At 36.2% G+C, this 18911-nt stretch overlaps 3 protein-coding genes across 3 annotated transcripts; 1 reads left to right on the forward strand and 2 right to left on the reverse strand.

Annotated features, from left to right (window-relative positions):
- Positions 1 to 2861: 2861 nt before the first annotated feature.
- Positions 2862 to 5888, forward strand: LOC115998257 (high mobility group B protein 1). Its single transcript, XM_031237778.1, has 8 exons — positions 2862 to 3014; positions 3744 to 3834; positions 4046 to 4162; positions 4291 to 4348; positions 4445 to 4489; positions 4949 to 5029; positions 5142 to 5222; positions 5569 to 5888. Exons 2-8 carry the CDS (start codon positions 3761 to 3763, stop codon positions 5614 to 5616), a joined length of 504 nt encoding a protein of 167 aa, XP_031093638.1. The 5' UTR covers positions 2862 to 3014; positions 3744 to 3760; the 3' UTR covers positions 5617 to 5888.
- Positions 5889 to 6707: 819 nt separating this feature from the next.
- Positions 6708 to 9688, reverse strand: LOC115998443 (dehydrodolichyl diphosphate synthase 2-like). The gene is made up of 4 exons (XM_031238023.1): positions 9107 to 9688; positions 8564 to 8631; positions 7336 to 7761; positions 6708 to 7179 (listed from the first exon to the last, which is right to left on the reverse strand). Exons 1-4 carry the CDS (start codon positions 9527 to 9529, stop codon positions 7113 to 7115), a joined length of 984 nt encoding a protein of 327 aa, XP_031093883.1. The 5' UTR covers positions 9530 to 9688; the 3' UTR covers positions 6708 to 7112.
- A 2330-nt stretch (positions 9689 to 12018) lies between these two features.
- On the reverse strand, positions 12019 to 17132 carry LOC115998074 (probable envelope ADP,ATP carrier protein, chloroplastic). The gene is made up of 10 exons (XM_031237542.1): positions 16683 to 17132; positions 15964 to 16020; positions 15805 to 15867; positions 15621 to 15677; positions 15459 to 15542; positions 14215 to 14283; positions 13746 to 13858; positions 13485 to 13654; positions 12899 to 12977; positions 12019 to 12475 (listed from the first exon to the last, which is right to left on the reverse strand). The coding sequence occupies exons 1-10, from the start codon at positions 17004 to 17006 to the stop codon at positions 12352 to 12354; spliced, it is 1140 nt and encodes a 379-aa protein (XP_031093402.1). The 5' UTR covers positions 17007 to 17132; the 3' UTR covers positions 12019 to 12351.
- Positions 17133 to 18911: the final 1779 nt, after the last annotated feature.

Raw genomic sequence — 18911 nt, forward strand, 5'->3', positions numbered from 1 at the left:
GAATTGATGTCTCACAGCTTGCACTGATGTCTCGTAGCTTACATTGATCTTTCGTAGATCAGATTCACCTCTAGCAGGTTCGATCTTCTGCGTGTAACTCAGGAGTGACCTCTCGCAACGACGACTCACCTCCATTGTGTGTGTTAAGGAGAATGAATTTTGGCATTACGGAATTAATTTGATTAATTCCAATCATTATTTCAGAGTTTATTTCTTGTTAATGGACTGTTAGTGGGAGTAAATTTTCTGCTAGTGGTGGAGGTTACATACGAATTATTAATACCATGATTAATGTTATTTATCCTTTTCCTCCACTATATAAGTTACAGGTTGAGTAGCTAATTTTGAACACCACCACAGGCAACAGCAACATAATCACAAGAAACACTTGTTTTCTCCCCTCGAAACTCTACTTTTCCTTCGTTCAAGCCACATGTGTTCATCCTGCGTTCTCGTTCGCCGGGTTCCAAGTTTGAGAGCTCAAACGTTGGAATCATAGTACATTTTATCCTGGGAAACCTAGACTGCAACGCTCCTAGCACCCCTGGAGGCGGTAAATAATGTTTTAAGGAGAGAGACAACTCGACTCGTGCTTCCAACCTACCCGAGATCTGTTAGAGATATTAGTGTATGAGTGGTTCACATTGTTTAGACTTAACCTCCTGCCTATTGTATAGCGGTTAGTTGAGTCTCCTAGCTAATTGTATTACTAATGATTATCAATGTTTGATCAATAACAGAATAGATTACCTTCATTTGGCATCAGATTACGTTAGGTACCTAATTTTCCTCCCACCATCTCCGATATCGACTAACTCCTTAGAAAGAACGGTGACTACCGCCACCATCCAATCGCCGGCCACCGCTCCAAACCCTTAGCCCATCATTTTGTGTCTTTGAAGCTCACAACCCGTAATTTCCTTTTCTGGCAAACACAGTTAATTCCATTTCACCGTGGCCAATGACTCCTTGGATATGTCGACGGAGAGTTGCCATGCCCGCCGGCGGTTCTCCCTAACAACACTGCCACAGACGCCGCTACCGGAACTCCAATCCCCGCCATGCCGAACCCTGCCTACGCAGTCTGGATCCAGTAGGACCAGTCCATTCTCTCCCTGCTCATCTCGTCGCTCTCCGACGAGGTGATGTACCTCGCTGTCGGTCGCACCACCTCAAGAGATGTCTGGTTCTCTATCACGGCAGCGCTCGGGTTGTCGACCTGTGCTCGCTGTCTCAACCTGCTAGGCAGTTTCAGTCCCTTCGACAGGGAGATAGCTCTCTGGCGGAGTATTTAGGACGGGCGCAGCTGTTAGTCGAGGATCTCGCCCTCGCCGGTCGCCCAATCTCCCTCGACGAACAGAATTTATACGTCTTTCGAGGACTCCGGTCAGAATTTCGCACGATGGCAGCTTCTCTCGCCGTCTCAGGTACTCCTGTATCTATTCCTCAGCTTCTCTCGCCGTCTTAACCAAATTTATTACCCGTGAAATTCCCATATATGTACTTTTGCTACCACGATCAATATGTGTGATCTTCTACATTATTGTCTTAATTTTAACTTTCTTGTCTCCCATATGTGTTGGTGGTTTCGCCACCAACCACCATTGCCCCACCATTAGAACCATCGTTATCTCCCCATCGGGAGCCATACATCATATTGTTTCTCTTCAATCATAGGAGACTTAAAGACCTTAGCATAGAAACGTTTGAAATGTCCCATAACACCGCACAAAAGTAAAACGACGGCAATCATTCATATATGAAATCAACGCAAAACAACACCATTCCTTTTAAATTCATTTCAATCTTTCTCTTCAATGGTTTCACAACATCAATAGGCACCCAATTCTACATGAAGCTTTTCCAGGTACCATCAAAATTATTCTGATCAACAAAAATAAATGCACCAATGTAAGGCCATATCACCTTGACCTTCTTTTCTAAATAAATATAATTGAAAGATTGTGAACTTGGATCCAAAACTTAGCATGAACTAGAGGCACTATTAGTGGGCTTTCATTCTCATGCAACTTTCATAGCACCATAAGGTTGTATTCAAAAGCTTAATGACCATCTATCAAGACTTGAGATATATCTATTTCATGGTAAAATAGAAACAAAAAGAGATTATACTTTAACTTTATGATGCTCACCCATTTTCTTGGTTTCCATAGAGCTAATAAGGCATCCCGAACAATATGAAATTTGATAGGCTTGTTCGTCAATAGTTTACCAATAACAACGAATCATTAGTTTTAAGCTATTGGTCCCACATCATCGACACCCATGATAACTCATAGACCATCCTCCTCTATAGTTGAAGCAGCACATGGCTCATCCATCGTAGTAGCATGATGATCAACCATGGAGAACACAGAGATTTAAAAAAATCAAGCTGCTAATTGGCTCGCAAAGAATTGTGGCACGAATAATGATCTTGTTTTGCTACCGTCTTCCCCATGAGAACCTTGTTTTGATTTTGCATAATGATGCGATCAGTGTGCTTTAAGCCTGTGGGAACTGATGTAGTTGTTTTTGCTTTCCGGTGCCTTGCCCTTCCCTGTATCTAACCAAAAAAAATCGTGAAGAGAATTTATGAAAACAACTTTTCACAAAAACAAAAAGGAAACCAACTTTAATCATAATTTTATAAAATTAGAATTAATTAAAAAATATATTTAAAACAATCAAAATTAGTGTTATTATTTTTAAAAAATGATATTTTAAAAGATTTATTAAAATAAGATTATATTTATTCTCAAAAAAATGAAAAGAGCATACTTTGATAAAAAGAACTTTACGATTCCAGGACACCTCACTTTTATGATTTTTCTTAAAACCTTCAACGGACGAGATCGAGTTATTCTTGATCTACGGCTGACAAGCGAGCAGACAGACATCAGTCCAAAACCGCCCGGTCTGTTTCTTCATTCTTCTCTTCTCTCTTCTTGGCCCTCACTGCTCTGTTTTCTTCTTCTGGCTCCGTGATCGCCGATCACTCCTTATCTCTCAAGGTTTATTTTTCCCCTAATTTTTCTTTTGTAAATTTTTCTATTTACTAGCACCATGGATTATAACTATAATTAGGTTCGAGCTAGATTTCCTGAATTTTTCTTTCTTCAAAGTAGTTGCTTGAGCTGTGAATTTTCTGGATTTTTGGTTGAAATACTACAATCCAATTATTTTAATTATTTGCTTTCATATAATTATGTTGATGCAGCGTTATTGTTTAGTTAAGTGTTTGTGGAAAGGGTTTCATTATTTTTAGGAAAAATAAATAAATATTTTCTTCCCTGTTGACTTTATTGATAATAGAAGATAGAGATTAATCGCTTTTTTTTTTTGTGTGTTCATTTTCTCTTATTCTTCTCTGGCAATGAAACGAATAAGATTCCTGATCCTCTATGTTGAACCATTGATGGTAGTAATATTCTTTACTTTCCTGAATTTAATATATTTGTTTTAGCACAGTGAACTTATAAATTTCATATTTACTTAATTCTAGGAGAAAGTTGAGTTTCATTCATTCTTTGATTTCTATCCCAATTTTTAGAATTTTACATACTATGCAAAGTTGCAATATTTGCCCACTATTGCATAGCATAGTGGTTAACCATTTCTGTGCATTGACTCTATACATGAGAGAAAGAAGTCGAGAATTATGTTTGCCTTTGATTTTCAATGCGATTTATTTGTTTTCCACTACGTTAGCTGCTAAATCCAAGACTGCTGCACTTGTATAGGCAGTTTGCGTTGAACAATGAAGAATGCAAAGGGGAAAGCAGCATCAAGAAAAGAAACAAAAGCGGCATTGAAGCCTGTTGTTGATGACAGGTTAGCAATATCGCAAAGTTATACGTTGATTTTATTCGTGCCAGGATAAAGTAATGGGAAGACTATATTGCTTCTACCTTTGTGTGTTTTGATGAAGTTAGCTGCTGTGCTAGTGAATTTTGTTTATAAATTTGGTTTTAACATCGGTGGTGGGTACAGTGAGAGCAGGAATGTTATAGTGATGGATCATGTGTATCTCTATTATTTTCAGAAAGGCTGGGAAGAGAAAGGCTGCCCAGAAGGCAGATAAGGGAAAAGCCAAGGAGAAGAAGGCTAAGAAAGACCCTAACAAGCCCAAGAGGCCACCAAGTGCTTTCTTTGTATTCCTGTAATGATTCTTTCCCATGATGTTTTTGAGATAATTTACACCAGTAGTACTCAAAAAAAAAAAAAAAAAATTTACACATAATGTTGTGAGGTCTACCTAGTATCATCTGACTTAATTTGGTGTTGCAGCGAGGAGTTCCGGAAGACATTTAAAAAAGAAAATCCCAATGTGAAGGCTGTATCAGCTGTAAGTTAATTGTGGTTACACATACACTAAATGTTTATCTGCTTGTAACTCAGTTCTGAAGACTGAATTATTATTTGGTTTATGTTGTGTCTTAAGGTCGGGAAAGCTGGGGGAGAGAAGTGGAAATCAATGACTGCAGCTGTAAGTATTTGAGGCCTTCTCCCTAACCAAATTTATTGTGGGCGAAGTCTTTCGATCTTTCCTGTGGTTTTTTTCTTTCTTTCTTTCTAAGCATGATTGGTTTGGACACCTATGACTATGAAAAGCTGTTTTACTATTCATTACTCAGGCTAATCACCCAATTAAACAAAAAAGCTTATACATTTTAGCAGCATACTAGGTGACTGAGTAGTAAACTAGTAATTTTCATTCCATGCGGTATTCTGGTTATAAACTGATGGTGATAAAGAAGAGTGTTCATTGAAGACTAATTGGAATATGTAAAGTGCATGCTAGTGCAAGGATCCCTTTTAAATGATACATATATCCTAAACTTGATCTTGCATAAATTTGAATATTTTTATTTGAAATCGGAAGATGAGAGAGAAAGCATCAAACTCATATAACAGATACAACTTACCCTTACATACTGGTCTTTAGGAAAAAGCTCCTTTCGAAGCAAAGGCTGCTGCAAGGAAGGCTGATTATGAAAAGCTAATGAATGCCTATAACAAGAAGCAGGTGAATCTTCCTACCATCTCTTGTCTTCATCCAGAAGCATTGTCCCGTGAGAATTGTAGTGTAAAACTTAGAAGTGTTTATTGACTTGTCTCTTTGCCCATTTAATTGGCAGGAAAGCTCAGCTGATGAGGCTGATGAAGAATCAGAAAAGTCAAAATCTGAAGTGCACGATGAGGACGAGGAAAGTGGGCAGGTATTTCCCGAAGATACTACTCCGTATTTTTTTTTTGGATTACAAGGGAAACCTCACAACCCTTTCAAGTGTGTAAACCCCGCCTTGTGACCATAGTCAGCAAAGGACCACAAGGAAGTAAACCAGCGTAAGTTACCCATAACTGATCGGCTCAAACCGAGGGCGCAAAGATTCGAACTCGTGACCTTGTGGTTACAAGCATAGATCTCTTGTCATCTTGGCTGGGGTTACCTCTTACTACTCTGTATTTAGGTTAATTGAATGTTGTGACATAGTAATTCCCGAGATACCCACTTATTCGGATCACTATTGTGTGATTTATCTTCTGTACGTATTTTCTGTGCAGGAGGAAGATGACGAGGAAGAAGAGGATGACGATGAAGATGACGACTAAAGTTATTTGTGATCCATGTTATCCATGGCGGGTGCTGGATGCTGTACGTTTATATTATAGGTCGACTATAACATACGGATTATATCTTGTGTATGCTTACCATGCTAGGTGACATTGCAGGATCATAAAATTATCACAGGGCAAGATATGACTCCTATCTACATAGATCTGGATGAATTTCTGTATATACATTTGCACCTATATTATGAACTTATGGTATTTTGTATCCTTTTGATCTTTAGTTTCTCCTATTATCACTGCAGTTCTAATTATGAATGTTATTGGCCATTTACCATTTGGTGTTATTCACTTAGACTATCCTTATCACTCAATACTCTCTCACTTTTGAAAATGGGTCCCACCTCCACATCACCAAATTTACAAATCATTTACTATTCACACTACATCCCTGCAAATCCAATCAACTTTTAAAAGTGGGCCCAAATTTCACATCACATTAAAAAAATTAATATATTAACAGCAACACTGAAAAAAAAAAAAAAAACAAAACAAAACAAAAGTAAAAACTCACCCAGCAAGTGCATGCACTTGCTGGGTTGAGGTTAGCCTTATTCTATTTTGCCAGCATTCAAGTAAGCAATATTATAATCAAAATAAATCCTGGGAAAGTGGGAAATATATGTTTCATGCCCTCAAATAAAACAAAATAAAAGCTGCTTCTTTCTTCTTTTTTTTTTGTTGTTGTTGTAACAGAGGTCTCAGATTGGATGTAATATTTCAAGAATCTGACTTCCAGAAAGTACAATTTCTATGTAAATGGTTTGCCAACCAACAAGAATATTCCTACACAGATAAACAATAAATAGAAGATACAGAAACATACAGAAGAGGAGCAAATTATCTCTCATTCCATGCAGTTTTCTCTTCTTCAGATAGGTGAAGCTTGAGCCATAGTCCAGCATCTCAGGCACTTCAATAGGGTATCAAACAAAGGCCACAAAGATCAAAGACTTCAAGCACATAGTGTTATGCAGTTCGTGAAAAGACAAGCTACTTAGAAGTTCATGATGAATGAACTTGATGATCTAGATGTGTAAGAAAAAGCCCTTATATTACTTGGAGTTGGGAGATAGGATAGCCGGCAAATTATATCATGGATCAGAGTCTACCTTACATTAAAATAATCTTCAGATTCTGTACCAACAGTTGGGTAACTACTAATTACAGACATATAACATGATAACCTCACTAATTACAAACACATAACATGATAATTACGGACACATAAACTATTAGCTATAGGTACAGAATATATTAACTGCCGACACATAACATGTTAAGTTGTAGTCAACCTATTTTGTAATTGCAGTTAACAATTTGTGTCGGTAGTTATGTAATTATCATGTGTCTTCAATGTGTTTACATGTACAGAAATTATTAACTACAGTGTGTTAATTGCAGACACATAATTTTTGGACCAAAGTTCACAATGCAATATGAACTCTGGTCCATGGTATAACAATTGAGATAGCCATCTAGGGTTGAGTAGCTGATAAACAAAATACCATAAGGTTGGCCATCCATTTGCTAGATCCATAACTTCTGAATATCACGGCATCATGGCAGCCCTGTTACTGATTGCAAATCCTCATGCAGTCAACAGTATATAATGAATCAAAGTCATAGTTCAATTCTGCATCATTATTTTTTGGATCCCACCAGAGGGAACAAAGAACTCAAGATTTTTGCCCACCATACCTTCTCTGCCTTTGCTGGAAAGAGTACAATGCCTCTAAAAACTCGGCCTCTCCAAAATCAGGCCAATGCGATTGCGAAAAAAACAGTTCTGTGTATGCCAACTGCCAGAGCATGAAGTTGCTAATTCTAAGCTCCCCGCTAGTTCGAATCAATAAATCAGGGTACTGAAAGTGAGTACAGCTCGTTTGTAGTTCCTGCTCAATTAGAAAGCCATCGATATCTTTGGGCTCAATCTTACCATCCTTTACCTTTTGGGCTATGCTTTGACAAGCTTGTACAACGTCGTACTGCCCACTATAACTAACTGCCACAATGAGATGAAGCCGTGAATTATTTTTTGTTGAATCCACTGCATTGCTTAGCACTCGCAGTAATGGCTTGGGGAGCTTAGTGGAGTCTCCAATTACAGATATACGAATCTCTGCTCTGTTGAAAACCGATATTACACATGAGAAACAACAGATGGCAAAACCAATATCACAAAGCCACAGATTTAACATTAGTTTGTAGTGCCTGTTGCAACAACATATTATCTAACCATTATATTATGTGGAGAACCATTGCTGGACTTGGCATTCTACCGGCCCGTGACTTGGCTCTAATACCACTTGCTAGGATCAAGTGCTTACCACTTACGTGATTGACCCTTTACCGGCTTCCGTCCAACAAGCCAAGTGTTAGACTTGGCGCTTACTGGCCTCCGCCCAACAAGGTATGTACCCTCAAAATTCATCCATATTGGCCCTATTTGGTAACATAGTTAACTTATCAACCAATTTTGGCTTATTTGACTACTATTAGTTGTTTGACTTGGTTAAACAATTAATATAAGTGTTTGATTAATTAGTTTTTTTGTAACAGTTTATTGTTCCAAAACGCTAAAATTCAAAAAGTTGTTCAAAGCAACATTTTCGATCAACTTTTTGAGAAAGTCATTTTGCATGTAATCCGCTATCAGCTAATTTACCAAACATTTTTCTACAATAGCTAATACTATGAACTAGTCAAATCTATTAACCCAATTTACTAACAACTATTTACCAAACACCACCATTATCTTCTTTATGTTAATTCTTGTTTCTTCGTGGATACCTAATGCTTTACCCTTCATGTTTATGCCTAAAGAGTAAAGAATTCCATATTATGGCAGTCTATATTTGCAGGAAATATTATAGATAAGAGTGACCATATTTTCTAAAATTAAATTCCTGAAATATCAGAAACTCACCTTGCAAATTCTTCAAGTAAACTATTCAGTCCATTTTCGAATAAGCCCATCAAAAAGTCAATTTCTACCTGTGCAATCCGAATGCATAATGCAATAAGACTAAAATATAAGAAAATGAATTTTCATACGAGTTAATACTCAATTTAGTCATCCACTGTATTGGTTTTTCTCAATTTAATCATGACTTTTTGTGCTATGATTTTACCTAATTGAGTCCTTGGCTATTAGAATCAACAACTAAATAAAAAAAATCATTATAGTCGAAGACTAAATTAGATAAAACTACTATAGTTGAGGACTAAATTGGTATTAGCAAAAGTAAAATTATCAAGTTATCCTAATAGAAATAGAAGACTCAATTGAGTAAAACTATCAAAGTCCAGCAGCTAATTAAACACAAAAATCATTTAAGACTAAATAGAAAAAAATAACTATAATGGAGGGCTAAATTGGATATTAACTCATTTTCATACGAACAAAACAAATATTTTTAACTTGAAAATAAAATTTCAGTAATTTTTTAAAAATTTATTTCGAACTCACTTTGGGTCGAAACCAATTATCCAATGAGAAAGCGAAAACGGTGAGAACCCTAATCTCCCACTTGCAGCAAAGCTTCACCAATCTCCTCAGAGCCTGAACGCCCGCTTCATAACCCGAAGCCACAGGCAACCCTCTCGTCCGAGCCCACCGTCTATTCCCGTCCATTATAACTGCCACGTGGTTCGGCATCAGATCCTGCCGGAGCCCCGCCGGAAGAGACGCTTCCTCATCCGAAGCTTCACCGCTCTCTTTGAAACGAACGGCGCCATTTTCTGTCCCATTAATGGCATTATTTGCTGCGAGTGCAACTTGATATGGGCGCACTTGAGCGACATATAGAGGGTGTAGTGGAACGCGCGAGATAGGAATGGAGCGTTTGAGGTCGGAAGGTGAGAGAGAAAAGCAGAGGCGGTGAGAAAGCATGTTACAGTATAGCTCCAGGCGGTAAGAAGGGTTGACTGGGTCGGTCTGGGTGGGAGAAGTCAGAAGAGTCAAAGTTTATCGACTCGTATATATGGAACGGTTGTAAGTTTGTAATGTGTTTTGACCTTACGGCTTATCTAGAGAACGCCGTCGTTCCATGCAATATTGGGGATATCTTCCATACACTCCTTCAAGCATGGTGACCAAGGGATGATTGGGCAGAAGCTTACATTGGTTTTCGAAAATATATGAGGGTATAAGAAAATAAAATTGTGATTTATTTACTACTTGTAACTTATTAACTTTTGGTGTAATTAGGACTTTGTTTTCTAGCCAAGTTACAATTCTTTCTCCTTAAGATCATTCTCAGAATTATTGACTAAAAGAACCATGGCCACAAATCCTACCAAGAAAAAAAAAAATATTTAAAAAAGAAAAACACATTGTCGTCGCCACTAACCCCTACCACCCCACCGCCTTTCGCCAGTGACACCATCTCCTCTTTTGGCACTATCTCTAATTTTGAATATTTAACCACAGTCCCAATAAATACCCTAAACACACACACACACACACACACACAAAAGAAAAAAAAAATCACTGTGGCCATCAACCCCCACCCCTTCGGCTCGTGACACTATCTCCTCTTCTCGTACCATCTCCGATATTGCCTATTCAATCGCAGGCCCGATAAATATTCTGATACAACCTTGTTATATGTGTTGCTCTTCTTCGAGTCAAGAGCTAAACTCTAGAAAGTGAGGGGAGAAGAGACATTGATGTGCTTCTAGTAACAGCTCAACTCCAAATGACTATGCTTCGAGTTATAATGTAACTTTAGAAAAGAAAGATAAAGAGAGAATGTCTCTAGACATAATCCATTATATTCTTGGTTGCCTTATACATTTGCATAAGTGGCTATATATACAAGATCATATACATAAGCCACCCACTAACCCAACTACTTGTAAAGTGTAATACATGCCCATGAAATGCCTATATTAGTGGTTATCCCACTATATTATAATAATAATAATAATAATAATAATAATAATAATAATAATAATAATACAAACTACAACATCAGGAACTCGTACTCTACAAACAACTCATCACTTTATCTCCATTAAGCTTACTTTCCCAAACTATTTGTTGCAGAAGGCTCAACTTGTTCTCTTTGTCTGTGGTCAAAATGTCAATGGATATGCTAATGGCACGTTACAATGCCCAACTTCATTTATTAAGGCTCTGGATGAGTATTCCATTGTAGCCGATCCTGCGATTGAAAAGTTGGTCCTTTAGAATTCTTTTATTTTGTCTATATTCATCTCATCTCATCTCATCTCTGTCTGATTAAGTTTTGTATGTTGCAGTGTCCTGAGCCCAATGGGAAACAAACATGCCATGTTTTGGGCCCAATGGCAGACTATTGAGGTCACCTTTGGGTTTTCTTCTCATGCACGATATCTGAGTCTCCATAGTCTGCTGCCAGTTGTTATGCCATGGACACGGGTTCATCTTGCAAGGTGGACCCATGTCCATGTTCACAATTTTAGAACTATATGTTCATAATTTTAGAACTCTATGTTCACAATTTCACAACTCTATATTCAATAGTATAACACAATTTTTGAATCTATATAACAAAATTGTGAATATAAAGTTCAAAAATTGTAAATATTGAGTAATGTAATTTTGTATATTGAGATTTAAAATTGTGAATATAAAGTTTTAAAATTGTGAAAATAGAGTTTTAATATTGTGAACATAAAATTCTAAAATTGTAAATATAGAGTTTTTAAATTGTGAACATGAACTCGAGTCCACCTTACAAGGTGGACCCAGGTCCATAACATAATTTGTCATCTGCTACCGTCTTTGCGCTAAGAAGATTCCACTACTAGTGAGTATCATGGCAAAGTCAAGATTTTATTTGCCATCTTTGCGCTAAGAAGAATCCACTACTAGTGAGTATCATGGCAAAGTCAAGATTTTATTTGGACTTCTTGCAAAAGTCGACTGACCAATTAGTTTGGATGAACAAAATCTCTATCTATTCAAAGGCCCCAGTACAACACGATGATCTCTTTATTGACCACTAAAGAACCTTTGACAATTAATTAACTCAACAACTACCATTTTGTTCGTAACAAAATAGCATCAAAAGAACTACAAGTAAACTACATATCTACAAAAAAACTAACTGACAGACATCTTCACCAAATCACTAACCACAACAAAGTTAAATGATCTAAGAGACAAGTTCAATGTTCTTTCTAAAGAACCTTAAACTTGAAGGACCGTAAAGACTCTGTATTCTAGGTACACTAAAATTCGCCAAAGACCTTGTGGTCTAGTAGCACCCGATTTACACTTCCACATGGCGAAAAGTGAGTTTGAAACTCAGTGGAGGCAATTGTTGACTCTTTATGCTTCAATAGGTTGAAAAAGTAACTATGAACAGATACTACACATTGTAAGAGAGTCAGTACTTTAAATATAATAAATTGATAAATAATAAGATCATTCTCAGAACAACAACAATAATAATAAAAAAGACGACTATGGAAGGATGCAATGACCAAGCTAAGAGCATCACTAAGTTCTGTAGGCAGAAATATTACAAGAAACGAAGAATGAGTAGAATGTAGGCACTAAACTTTGACTGTTCTACAAAAATTAGAGCTCCAGATACTAAAGCACTATACTAGCAGCTCAAGTTTCATACAAATGCTTTAAGCAATGCTTTCCCCAGCAGAAGCACTGGGCAAAAAAATAATGGTGACACCAATATTGTCTCGAAAGTACACCAAACTCGAGATTTAAGCCTTACAATCATCAGAGATTTGCTCTTCCTTCTTGCGATTTTCCTCCACAATTTTTTGGAACTCCGTTTCACTTGTTGCAATCAGTCGCTTCACAGTGTCGAAAGTTGTAAGCCTTATGCTGGAAAGAACATAGACACAATTATAGTGAGAAAATCAAATAGCAGAATAGTCTTAGAGTGCTAACAATCCCGTAACATTATTCATCGAAGCTTTAAGAAAAAGAGGGTGAAAAGGTTTAATCATGAAATGGTAGGGTCTGGTGAGGCATTATGGTATCAGAACTGGCCTGATATTGTAATCCAGTTGGAAACACCGAAATAGGAAAATGCACTTTTTGCTAATATTCTTAAGGAAATTACAGTGTCAATTGAGTTGCAGGAACTTAGACAGCCAATACATGAAGTGTAAGTAATTAATTGACACCATTTTTATTTGCAGGCAGTGCTCATTAAGAGGTTTGGCATACCATTCTTCAAGATTCAAGAAGATATGCATTTATAAACACTTTAAGAAAAAATATGCAACAGGAAGAAAGATAGACCTGCTATTGGGCAGAGTCTTCAGAGCATTTGGCACAAAGCCCCTATACAGTCCAACTGCACCATCGCGTGCCAATATACCTGAATAAGTTTCAACTAAATTAGCAAGAACCATTCAAATTGCCAAAGATGCGTCGTCGCCACTTCATAAAATATGAAACTTAGAATACATGAAATTATAGAAGTAAACAAAATTTGTGATAGTAGCATTCAAAAGCTCATACCATACTAAACATTTTGGACTTTGACATATGCTCTTAAAAACAAATTCATTAAAAATTTAATTAAAATAGTAAATACAGTTCCACTTCGAGAATCAAAACTATAGATCTCAGGCTGTGTAATTGTATACATGATCGATCCAATTGCAAGTAAAGGAATATAGAACATTGAATCTCTTGCATGCATTTTTACTATTTTATGAGTCAGGGGACTACTGTGACAAAGAACTACGACAGTTAGGCTTATGACCTACCAATAGAAACATTTAGTAGTTCTTGCAATTTCCAATAAGGAGAAAGCTGAAAAAGCAACTTATTCAAAGATAAGATTGATATTAAGAATGAATACGTTTTAATGCCAGTTTACCTAGGAAAGCATCCAAAACTGTCTTGTAAGGTGTACCCTTCATTTGCATTTGCCTTCTTACTGTGTCCAATGGATAGCATGTGAGTGTGGCCACAGTTGCAGAAATCAATCCTGTAACTAGTGATGTTTGAGTGCTCTTCTGATATTTCTCTGGCAGAGATTTCTTCACCCTGATATTCACAAAAACCAAAAAATAAATTATAAATATATATTCCATAGGTAGACAATCATAAAGTGATCACTTAAAAAACATAGGCTCACAGGTCAAAAACGCAAAAGTTCACAGCAATATATGGTGCTATTCCAATTAGAGAAGGTCCTAGACCATTATAAAAGGATGCAATTCCTTCCTCTTTCAGCATGTTAAGAGCAACCTGAAAGATATTAATAGAATCCAAATTAATATTGGCATGATTGTTTATCTTTTACAACACATAGATAGGACTTTAAATTTATAGAAATGCAATGGCCACCGAACCATTCATTTGATACATTCAGAGTTTGAACCTTTAACCTTAAGACTCACCAATTTGACATAGAACTGCCTCCTATTTTACTTGATTGAATGGTTATGTGATAATTGCATGATTTATTTTTCTTTAGGTACAAACTGCGAAAATGCTAACAGAACAACCATATTTCTCGCATTTAAAAACAAACAAAGCAGCCTAGAGTCCAAGGCTCATTTATGAGATCTATGCACAGCAAGTATAATTTCAGCTCATCTTACCTCTGTCATAGTTTTATAACCGGGTTCAACAGCCAATCTCAGCCTCAAAACATCTAATGGATAGGTAACCTGCCAAATAAACAAGATATTAATGGATAGGTAACCTGTCAAACATACAAGATATAGATAGCAAAGATATTGGGGTGATAACAAAAAATATAGGCAGTGGTTCAGAGGGGAGGGGGAGAATATAATGTTTCATGAATAGTTCCAAACCAATACTAGAAAAGAGGTTAGGTAAAATTTCAGAAATTCCCATATGTCTAGAATCATAGTTAGGAACTAAATTGGTAATTAACTCACACTTGAACTAATTTTCAAAAAAAAAAAAACTCACACTTGAACTATAGGAAGTTAAAGGGTGTTGAACAACATATTTCTTATTACATAAAGCCATGACAGCAACACTACAGGTGGAGCATACTTCTTCACTAAATTGGAATTTTCTTATTACCTTGTGATATACTTCCTGTCTGTTTTTATTCTCAACTACCACTTTGGCACAGTTTGGATAAATAGCTTGAATTAAGGCCAACACAACTTATAAGGGTTTCTCATTATTTAATTGCCTTTGAAAAGCTATTTTCAGCTTTTTCTAATAGTTACTTGAAAAAGCTTATGGAAATAAGGTGAAAATAGCATTTTCAAGAAGACAAGCTCTTTTATTAAGTTAATCCAAACACAGTAAAAAACCAGTATAAGTACCTACTGTAATAGATAAAAGCTGAAAATAAGCTTATTCATATTGGCCTGAAATAAGCTTATTCATATTGGCCTTAATATAAAATCACAATCTTAGCAACTTCCTTAGGATCCAATATTCCTGATTCTCATACATGGTTTTATGAGCTTCACCAGCACTCATATCCATATATTTTGCAAGCTATTTTAAAATATAATCTAAATAGAGTGGATTTCCACCAAAGAACCAATGTAGCTGACCCTACTTAACCGGAAAATAGGTTTCGTTGTTTGGCCGGGGTTTACATACCACTACATGCCTTAAATATTAAGAATAGCCTACATCATCCTAAGCAGTGATGAGCACGTTAAAGACTAATCTTAACCTTCGGACCTTCCTTACTTTTTCCAATATAATCTCTTACAGATCTAAATTTCTTCAATTTCATTTATTTTCTACACCATAGAATTTCTTTAACCACATTCTCAAGTATATGATGTCCGATTAGAATTCAGCATATTAGCACAACTTTGACAGTTCACAGTTTAGTTTCACAACTTACAAAAGTTGAAGTCATGCCAGCACAAGCACCTGCTGCAAGTCTTCCAATCACAGAGAGCTCACCATCTTTTCCCGTAAAAATTTTCTGACAAAGTATCCATGTTAAGTGGCTTAAATTTGAAATAAAAATACAATTCAAATACTTGTGAAAAAGGTTTCGTACCTTGTAGGTTTCATAGGCAAACAACTGAACTGCACTATATGGTATGATTCTTATCACCTAAACAGTTGAAGAAAATCTGTCATAATCTCAATTTTAAAGACTAAAGGTCATACTCAGCAATTACATCCATAGAAATTTACGACTGAATATTGAAGTAGCTTAGCAGGTGATAGAAGCAAAATACCTGTGGAAGATTCCCCTTCCAATACCCTTTAATCCCTTCCGCCTTCCCAATTGAGGTAACTGCCTGCAAGTCAAAGGCATTACTGGAACAATTGGGGAATACGGGGAGTAGTCTTAGGGATATATACTAACTAATAGTAAGTAAGAAATAAATAAATACCTCAATAAAACCAATTGCCTTCTTTGCACTTTCTTCCCCAGCTCTTAATCCATGTGTCTAAAACCAAATACAGGTAGCAGGATGGAAACTCATAAATGAACAATCATTTGCAGGAAACTAAAACAAAGACAACATGCCAAGACATGATGGGGGTGAAACACTAATTAAATGTAATGGGGAAGTGATACTAGAGAATTATAGCTGAACTTTAAATTATAAAAAGATACTCCAATATATCACCCTACAAATCACCCACAGCATAGATACAACTCTTGACATGAACCTGGTAGCTTTTTTTATTTTTATATTTACTTCCACAAGTAAATCAATATTGTTTATTTTTAAATCTTCAGTGAAGTAGAGTCCATATCAAGTTAAAAGGCTAAAAAACCTCGAAAACCCTTCTCTAACAATGCTGCAATAAAATAGAATCCAGTTTTCAATAATGACAAACATTCAAAACTTCAATCAACTAAGTCATTATCCTTATCTAAATGGGCTAAATTCAAAAGTTCACTATAAATGCAGTGACAACTACCAGCCACAAAGAAGCAGATTATAAAAACATTAGCTATAAACTCCGAAGACAAAACGTCCTCAACTTTGATAAAATTAGAGGAGAAAACTAGCAAATATTGTTAAACCAGGCTAATGTTTGGCATCAATATCCCCGCCAAAGGAAAATGAAGAAGAAGGCTTAAGTTAAACCAGACAAACACCTGCATGATGAGTTTAATCCGGTCAAGGGGGGCAGTAACAGTTTTGGCAGCGGCCCCAGCCATGGCGCCGGCGGCGAAAAGCGCGACGTCTTTCGGAGCCAAAGCGAGCATTGCCAAGGGATGCTTGAGGAGCTGAGCTGGCGTCGGCGAGAATTCCTTCTCCTCGCGCTTCTCCGCCAGAGAAATGCAAGCGAAATTGCCGGCGCCGGACATAGTGAGCCAATTGTTTCTCCGGTGTTCCGGTTCGAAATTCCGAGCATTTGTGGACAAGTCGAGTCCCGGAATTTCCCGGCAAACAAAGGTAGGTCGGTGGTTATTTCTCATTTTCTCCGGTGGAAAAACAGAGGGAGAGTAGCGTTTCCTAATTCCCTCTGTGCAGATAAGGTAACTGACAAGCTAGAGAAAGGGTGTGAGACTTTGGAGGGAGAGTTTTGGGGGTTTATTTGATTGGTAGAAGAAGAAGAGGCTTATATTATATGTTACTGGATCTCTCAAATCAAATTTCTATTAATTAATTTGTTTTATTTAATACAAACAATGAAAAAACAATCTAAATTAGATTACAAATCACATCAACACAGCTATTGAAACATGAGGAAAGTTTGGGAGGAAAAACATGAGGAAAGTTTGTTTAAAACTTTGCAACCGTCCCATCAACGCAGTACACAGTATTGATTGCTAATGGCCCGCATGTAACGTGTAAGTGGTTACATAGGTGAAATCTTTTACAATAGATCAAGTCTCACTCATAGTAGTATGGAATAAATTCTCAAAATAAGGAGTTTATTTGTGCTCCGTGAGTAAATGTCTAGCTTCTATTAGTAAGTTGAATCACAATGATTGATCCCTTTGTAAACGGTCGGGTCAAAGTGTAGGGCGCCTAGGGTAGACGTTTTTAACTTTTGTCACAAGTATTGATTATTTATTGCCTACGTGGTTACTCAACTAGTCACATGGATAAAATTTGTCACAAAAAACCAATGATCCAGTCTCACCCGCAGCAGTGAAGGAGCAACCTCTCAAAATGAGGGAGACTCTTTGTGCGCAATGAGCAAAAGTCTAGCATCTGTTGATTAGTTGAGTCACCATGATTTGTCCCTCCACAAACTGTCTGGCCGGGGTGTGAGGGGCTGGGCGATTCAACCTTGTCACAAATATTGATTATGTGCAACTCAACTAGTCACAATGGTGAAATTTGTTATAAGAGATCAAGTTTCACACACGACAATGTGGAAGCAATATCACAAAATGAGGAGTCTCTTTATGCACAGTGAGCAAAAGTCTAGTCTTTGTTGATCAGATGAGTCACCATTAATCCATGATTACCCCTCCACAAATTGTCGGACCGAGATGTGAGGGCTTATAAAATGGGCAATTCCACATTTTGTCACAAGTAGTAATTATTAATTTTTACAAATTTCATCTCTTAATTATTTCTATCTTTGCAAAATAAGTTAGTTCTTTAACATAATTAACATGTCATTGAAAATTTTGTATCTATGCCATTACTCTCTTTCCAACAAACCATTAGAAAGATTTATATGTGTAACTTAAGTTGTTTATAATTTAATTTTACACAATATTTAAATTAGTATTAGTATATAATATTTATATATTTAGAATTTAAAATTAACATTAAAATATTATTATTCACACATAGAGCCAGATTTAAAATTTATAAGAAAAAAAAAACATGAAAAAATAAAAGAAAACAGAAATAGTTCGTTTAACAAATAAATAATAAAAATGACAGTTAAAATATGGTGGAGGGAATATAAATTATGAATACACAACAAATATAATTACTAAAACTTAATAAACAAACGCATATAAAAAATTATCAAACATCATAATGGTGATATATACCAACCAATCAATAGTAATGAATTATAATTCCAATAAAAAAGTCGATTCTCTTTAAGTAAAATCTCAGTTTTATTTTTTTTTAAATAAAAAAGTGTTAAGCTAATTCATACAAGATACGCATATAATCGGATAACAAATATAATTTAAAATAAACCAAACTATGCATTTCCACTTTATATATATATATATATATATATATATATATATATATATATATATATATATATATATATATATATATATAAATATATATATAAATAATTTGGGTGAGATCCTCGTCGCTCACACGACAAAATTATCTAATTTTTCTAAAACTGGCACCACCAGCATTTGCCTGAAGGAGCCCAATCAATGTCCTCCAAG

The sequence above is a fragment of the Ipomoea triloba genome, chromosome 12 (genome assembly GCF_003576645.1).
Source record: "Ipomoea triloba cultivar NCNSP0323 chromosome 12, ASM357664v1".
Lineage (NCBI taxonomy): Eukaryota > Viridiplantae > Streptophyta > Magnoliopsida > Solanales > Convolvulaceae > Ipomoea > Ipomoea triloba.

Bases quoted from the DNA above. Each gene is read 5' to 3' on its own strand.
- LOC115998257 (XM_031237778.1), top strand. From the start codon at position 3,761: ATGAAGAATGCAAAGGGGAAAGCAGCATCAAGAAAAGAAACAAAAGCG. The intron at 3,835-4,045 runs GTTAGCAATATC...TATTATTTTCAG, and splicing joins AAGCCTGTTGTTGATGACAG to AAAGGCTGGGAAGAGAAAGG. The intron at 4,490-4,948 runs GTAAGTATTTGA...ACTGGTCTTTAG, and splicing joins GGAAATCAATGACTGCAGCT to GAAAAAGCTCCTTTCGAAGC.
- LOC115998443 (XM_031238023.1), bottom strand. From the start codon at position 9,529: ATGCTTTCTCACCGCCTCTGCTTTTCTCTCTCACCTTCCGACCTCAAA. The intron at 8,632-9,106 runs GTGAGTTCGAAA...CGGATTGCACAG, and splicing joins ATAATTGGTTTCGACCCAAA to GTAGAAATTGACTTTTTGAT. The intron at 7,180-7,335 runs GTATGGTGGGCA...CGTGATATTCAG, and splicing joins TTCCAGCAAAGGCAGAGAAG to AAGTTATGGATCTAGCAAAT.
- LOC115998074 (XM_031237542.1), bottom strand. From the start codon at position 17,006: ATGAGAAATAACCACCGACCTACCTTTGTTTGCCGGGAAATTCCGGGA. The intron at 15,678-15,804 runs GTATTTTGCTTC...TCAACTGTTTAG, and splicing joins GGAAGGGGAATCTTCCACAG to GTGATAAGAATCATACCATA. The intron at 14,284-15,458 runs GTAAGTTGTGAA...TTTATTTGGCAG, and splicing joins CTGGCATGACTTCAACTTTT to GTTACCTATCCATTAGATGT.